This window comes from Bombyx mori, chromosome 3 (genome assembly GCF_030269925.1).
Source record: "Bombyx mori chromosome 3, ASM3026992v2".
Classification (NCBI taxonomy): domain Eukaryota; kingdom Metazoa; phylum Arthropoda; class Insecta; order Lepidoptera; family Bombycidae; genus Bombyx; species Bombyx mori.
In genome coordinates this window covers 14,386,698-14,393,678 of record NC_085109.1, presented here as the reverse complement: position 1 = coordinate 14,393,678, position 6,981 = coordinate 14,386,698, and the positions used below count along the sequence as shown (strand labels likewise).

General features: G+C 37.5%; 1 protein-coding gene across 1 annotated transcript; it reads right to left on the bottom strand.

Annotated features, from left to right (window-relative positions):
- Positions 1 to 3,028: 3,028 nt before the first annotated feature.
- On the bottom strand, positions 3,029 to 3,638 carry Jhdk (juvenile hormone diol kinase). Its single transcript, NM_001043615.1, is given in 1 exon segment — positions 3,029 to 3,638. A coding segment is annotated over 1 exon segment (552 nt). The 5' UTR covers positions 3,615 to 3,638; the 3' UTR covers positions 3,029 to 3,062.
- Between the last annotated feature and the right edge of the window lie 3,343 nt (positions 3,639 to 6,981).

The following is a 6,981-nucleotide window of genomic DNA, read 5'->3' as shown; positions in this document are numbered from 1 at the left end:
GACTTCCACAAGACCAAAATTAGTCAAATCGGTCCAGCCGTTCTCGATTTTTAGCGAGACTAACGAACAGCAATTCATTTTTATATATATAGAAGATAGATAGATAGATAACAAAAAAAGATTTGATTTATTATTTTATGAACACTGAAAATATACGAACGTAACAAGATTTCAGAATATGTAAGTTCAAAATATTTTAACAAATTCTGCGATACGGACTCCGTTGAATACTGATCGCAGAGTTACTGTTTTTATTCTCTTAGTTTAAAATTACATTGTTTTTTTTAATTTCTCAGAATCAAGGTTAGTCAGAAAAGATACCTACCTATCTATGTATACAAGCCAATTATAAATCAAAGCTAAGCTTCAAATTTCGTTATCTGACAATGGTCTGATGATAACATGGCCTTTGACGTCAATAGCAGTCATCGTACTGTTTAATTTTATTACACAATTCAGCCTTGAAAGTCTCAACGATTATTCGAGATCCACGCGTAATGTAGTCTGCCGCATGAGAAGTCGAGTTCCGTGTGCTTAATGCGAGTTTTTTAAAGTTCTCGATTTTTGTGAAAATGGAGAACTTTTTGTGAAAATCGTCATTAATATTGGTCTGACGGTCCTCCTGGTGTCCTGCAGCTGCCGAAGTCAATATGGAGCCAGTAGACAACATAACCTGATTGCCGTCACCTCTAATAAAATACATATTTCGAAGTCTTTAATGTATTTAAAACAGACATGCTTATTTCAAGAAGGCAAGATATTAAAGTCTAGTCTTAACAACCCTAGTATTAGTTCTCAAGCTTAGAGCTAAGAAGAGACTTGCGCCAGAAACTCAGAGAATGTAACTTCGCACCGAAGAGGTTAAGTGGTTTCATTTTTTTTATTTTATGATGGATTACTGGTGGCCCAGAGACTTTTCCAGTTTCACCAGGACAGGTGGACGGGCAAAGGCTCAACCAGGTGGTCACCAGTAATGTCTCAAACATAAAAAAAAGAAAAGAATAAACCGGTTTTGAATATAAATATAATTCAGTTTCCATGAACTGGAAGTAATAGACACAATTGTAACACCACTGGCGTTTTTTGATAAGATAAATGTCAGAACTATATTTAAACTGAAAATTGATAATGAAAGCAAACGAAGCAAGTAGAAGTGTCGTCTGTATGATGTTGTGAATAATGATGAATATTTGTAGACGTGTCTGTTTTTTGTTAGTTCTACATGCTTTAGAGTTCTTTTTTTTATTGCTAGATGCGTGGACGAGCTCACAGCCCCCCTGGTGTTAACTTCACCCTTCAAACCGAAACGCATTACTGCTTCACGGCAGAAATAGGCAGGGTGGTGGGACCTGCCCGCGCGGACTCACACAAGAGGTCCTACCACCAGTAAAGTATAGTAAAGTCGAGTTTAATTTATGTTGTTAACTTGAAACTTAGTACAGAAGAAGTACTAATAAATGTAGCAGTTTTTTTGTTTGTTTCTTAAGTAGGCAAAGGATTTTTGAGTACAGACAAATCGCTGCCTTCAAAGACTTTTAGAGAACAACCTTTAGAGATAGAGCACAAAGTTTAGCCAACGCGTAAAAAATAAATAGTATAATACTAATAAATAGTACTAATAAACTGTTACTTTTGTATAATTAAAAATATACTACCACGTAGACTTTTTTTGTTTGTTTCCTAAGTAGGCAAAGGATTTTTGAGTACAGCCAATTCGCTGCCTTCAAAGACCTTTAGGGAACAATCTTTAGAGATAGAGCACAAAGTTTAGCCAACGCGTAAAAAATAAATGGTATAATACTAATAAATAGTACTAATAAACTGTTACACCTAAGCGTTACCTTTGTATAATTAAAAATATACTACCATATAGACTGAATATAGCCTATATAGAAAAATATGGTTTCTTATCAACATGATTTATTTGTACGAATTACAATGTACAAAGCAAGATAAGATAACTCAATTGTTAGGGAATTATTTATTAAATACAGATTATTACAATAAAGTCATCATGAACATCTGGTTTGAACACCACCCGAGAAGGTTATATACTTTGATGCGATATCATCTGTACATCGAAACCAGATTGATTATAAAACCATCAAGTCTAGGTGGTTGGTCTGGATGGCGTATCGGCAGCGATGTTTCAAAGTCTAGGTTCAGAAGGGATAAAAATTATCCATCAGATATGTACCAAGATTTGGAAAATAGACCAATGGCCCAGTGATTAGACATAATCTGCAATAGTACCACTTCACAAGAAAGGCTCCAAAGCGAAGTGTGGGAACTAACGAACCCTGTCACTCGACTTCGACTTTAATGTTTTTTGCATAAACAAAATAAAACAAGCTTGAAGCCATTTTTATAGCTTTTTATGGTATAATAATTTTAAAAATAGTATAATTTTTCTATTAAAATCAAATCAAAAGCTGAAGCAAACGCTCTAAATAGTACAACATCAGAATACCTAAACTTTTCAAATATCAAACAGCCGAGTCCAAAATTCGAAGGTCCGGAACCAAAACTAATGCGATAAAAGAGAGTTCCTAATGGTAGAGGGGTCGTGCGTCGCTCATTTGCCAAATTGTCCGCGCTCATAGATTTTTTTATAGCGAACACTCGATAGCATGATGCACGTATCTTTATCGCGCCTGCAGGAAGGTTTACGTGATAAAATGTGATAAGACTTTATCCGTTGCGGGCATTTGATGTTACCACGATGATGCAAACGCGAAGATTTGCTCAACATTTATTTGAAACTTCCCAACATTTAATTTCATTACGTATAATTGTTTTAGCATCTGTAAGTATGTTTCGACGGTATGGGTTGTGAGCTTTATGGGAAAATTGGCCAGCTTAGCCCTGTTAAAACTGTGCCATTTTGAACCGTTGACTTCGTACCTACGAATATGCTGTTTACTATAAATTTTATTTATTGCACTTAAACTAAAAGATATTTTGTAGAATCACAAAAAAATCCAATACCATATAATTTTAATTTCCCCAGAAATAAAAAGAGTATGTACGTATAAAATAATTTATTTACTAAAATTCTAAGTTTAACAAGTCAATCTACCGAAGATGTAGTTACCGGGTACATCCGGGTCGTCGCTGCTGAAATACTCCTTCCACAATTCCTGGAAATCTGCCCAAGAGATTGAGTCTTTACCTTTAGCCAGTTTTTTAAAGGCCTCGGTGCTTTCGTCCTTATTGAGACCAAAAGACTCGTGCACGGTCACGTACTCGTTGACATCGACTGAACCATCATTGCTGGAGTCTTGGATCTGGAAGATGCTTTTGCACAGAAGATTTTGCCAGTCTTTTGCTGCAGCTGGGTCCTTGGCGTACTCGTCCCAAAGAGCTAGCCATTCGTCCTGAGTAACTTTTCCGTCTCCATCAGCGTCGGCTTGTTTCTGCAATCCCAGCCAGATGGCGATCATGCTTTCTTGCAGGATGTCGTAGGTGGGGCTTCCAGGGGCCCACCCTCTGAGTTTGGCGATGTTCTGGGCAGCCAGTTCAAAGTCTTGTTTTTCTACGACTCCACTCTTATCGGAGTCAAAGAATACGGTGAAGACATGGAGCAGTTTCTTTTTTCTGACTTCGGACACCATTTTGTTCGTCGCAGCGATCGGGACAAATCTAGATTTATTGGCGTCGGGTTTTATATAGACTTTGCCCGCATTTATCAGTTGTTATTTTGTTTAATCGCTTATTGAAATTCGTTGATTATCATGTCGACGTTATCTGTTAGTAGTTGGCAGCGTTCGGTATTTATTTGACCATATCGAACATGAGCTGATTATGAAAATCGTGTCGTATAAAATTGCAGCAGTTATAATTTATTTACCGTTCTATCCTTTATTGGTATGGGAGTGGCCATAAGAATTTCAATGATATTATGCACTAAAAAATGTAGACAAACGACAACGCATACGACCAATTAAGTTTTGCGGTGCTGTCCGTGTATTGCTGTAATTTAGAGCTGTTTGAAATATCAAGAAACGAGTTTAGTTTTATTTTGTTATTAGAAATCAAGCCGTAAGTACTACTTGTCTTGTGAGCCCACGATGGCTAAATACCACCACTGTAGTTACCACCTATTTTGACTGCGACTAATTAAATGCGTTCCGCTTTAAAAGTTGAAACAGACGTGATACTATGTCATTGAAATGATATGGATGGCACTGGCGAAGCTCTGCTCTTGCTAGCAATTTTGCTAACACTGGCCAAACTAGGGCCAAATCTCTCAGGTTGAGGCCCTTAGGCTACCAGCGAATACGTAGGGAAATATATAATATATATTTGATGTCGCAAGTTACGGGAAGGCATCTATTTATGAGCTCCAGTAACCACATAACACCAAGAAAATCTGTTGTTAATCCCAGTACTGCGGAGGTAGATAAGAAGTACTTAAATAAAACTTTAAAACACTTCTAAACGCATTGACAAAACATATATGGGCATGAAATATTCTTTCGGAACTATTCAACTCCACAGGCAACCTCACAATGGAAGAGACGATGATGTAACACCCATAACCTAAGATACAGTTGATGATCTAAACGCCTGATGCGTAGTGATTTTTTCGTTGGACATCCCGGTCACCGTCCTCGTCGAATCCGTCGCTTGCGACGAAGGGCTCGACGAGCGAATTAACCCATAGACACAGCCCATTGAGTTTCTCGCCGGATCCTCTCAGTGGATCGTGTTTCCGATCCAGTGGTAGATTCTGCGCAGCACTGCTCTTACTAGGGTCAATGTTAGAATCACTCCGGTATGAGCCCCGTGAGCTCATCTACTAGTTAAGATTACTCTAAAAGAGCCTCTTAAGGCTATCAGCTTAGGTAGGGAAAAAAAAGTTGGACCTTAGCGAGACTAGAGACCGTCTAGCCGCTGCGTACCGCTTCATTCTTTTAATATTTTCGAAATTGTGATTTAAGGAACCGGAAATCCATAGAGGGGGTTTTAATTCTCGTTTCGTTCGTGATAAAATATAGCCAAAGTATAATGTACGGCGTAAACAAAAGAGCGTGGGTCCGCTGACACGACCGTGGTGAGCATGAAGTAACATTTCTTTGTATTTCCTGTTTGTTTTTAACTTTTCATTTTGATGCATTGCAATGCTTCGGGCGAGACAGCTGAATGCTAAACGTCACGCACGAACCACGACAGGACGTGAGGATTATATTTTAGAATATTTCTGTTTTCCCTGCTTAAGCGGCGATAATTCTACGGTAGCCATTATCTATTTACACTGCTAATAGCAATGGGTAGGTACCGCTAAATATAGGATATAATATTTGCTATTTATCACTGGTACGTTAAAATTTCATCCATTATGTCCATCCGTAATGTCGTACCTTAGTACTTTAAAGCCACGAGTGTCTTACACCCATATCTTTAGACATTTCCTGAAATAATCCTTCACTCTAACTCAGCCGAGGATGCCTCGAGCGTTCCTCCAAAACTTACTCGAGTTTGGTATTTTATATTACAATATTCCTCAACTCTACTTGAGTGAGGTAGAGTCGAGGTATTTCGTCACCATGACGTCATCAGTTCGAGGAAAATTTGATCAAGCTAGCATCAAACCCATAGAGATCTGTAGTCTGTGGTCATTGTTTAATGTCAAAGTCAAGCTGCCACCGTCTGTTTGACACTAATCGCATTGAAAAATAAATATAAATAAAATAAAATTATTAATTATTAATAAATTAAAATAACCATACCACATGATCCAAATGGAAGTTATAAATTATAGATATGTAGACAGAGAAGCACATTATGCACGAACCTTAAAATGGCCTGTTGCGTAAAATCTCAGAGCAGTTAGCACTTGTAATATCGGCGTTAAAGGTAGCTCACGATTGCTTTCATTAATGTTGTTGGTCAACAAAGGCAGCAGAATATGCACAAAGGAATCTTTGCTAGGTCGGTAACGTTTTCGGAATTCGTCGTCATCGTAAACTTCCAAGGGATTATCCGCATCTCCCAAATACCTTTACGACGGATAGTTATACACTCTGTTATCAAAAATATAGTCAATAAATTCTTCAAAGCTGTTATCGGAAGCCATCTTGTACTAGACGCTGTTTCGAGGTTTTGAGGAACGTTCAAGGTACGTCGCGATGTACCTTGACTTGACAGTTAATTTACTCCACTCCGGTGAGGAATTTTCGAGGCACGTTTGAGTGAGGGCTATTTTTACGATCAAGCATACCAAAGCGCGCGTTGGAAGTTTCGAGTCAAGTTAAACTCTTGTGAGCGGCGGGGATTAATCTCTTCACGATTCTGGCCTTCAAGGGTACCGCATGGTCATAATTATATTATTGTGTTTATGGGACCACCGGCCAGTTGACTGCCTGACTTAGCTAACAGTAAAACCATCCAACAGTGAGCATTCGTGAACTCCATGACACTTATTCAGAAAACTAAGACGTGCCAAGAATGAGAGGATTTCTAGTATAACACAAAATCAAACTTATATAAATTGAAACACAAAAACATGTGTTAAAAAAATAACGCCATAATAACTCGGATAAGCTTTACCTGAAAATGACTTGATTAGGTTCTGGTAACAGTAATTCGTATTAATGTTACAAATGTGAAATTTAGTTTGTTTGTTTCGCTGTTGCACGTATTAACTACTGAAGCTATCATCATGATGTGTTACATTCACGTTGATTCAGAATAGGACACAGCGTAAAGACAATTTTTTTTTTAAGAAAAGATAAATTAAAAATCTCAGCTTCAAAAAGAAGTCAGTTAAGAAACAAATTGAGACAATTGCAACTAATTGTAGTGCCAAATTTGATCATGTAATTATGCTGCACTAATTAACATGGATCTGCTACTTCAATTAAAAGTTCAGGGTTAGTTCATTTATTCGGCACTTGTTTTAGATCGACTTAAAACCCTCATTACCTTTCCTAAATAAATATATAGCATAATCTAATATAAAAAGGATTAAAAGTAGCG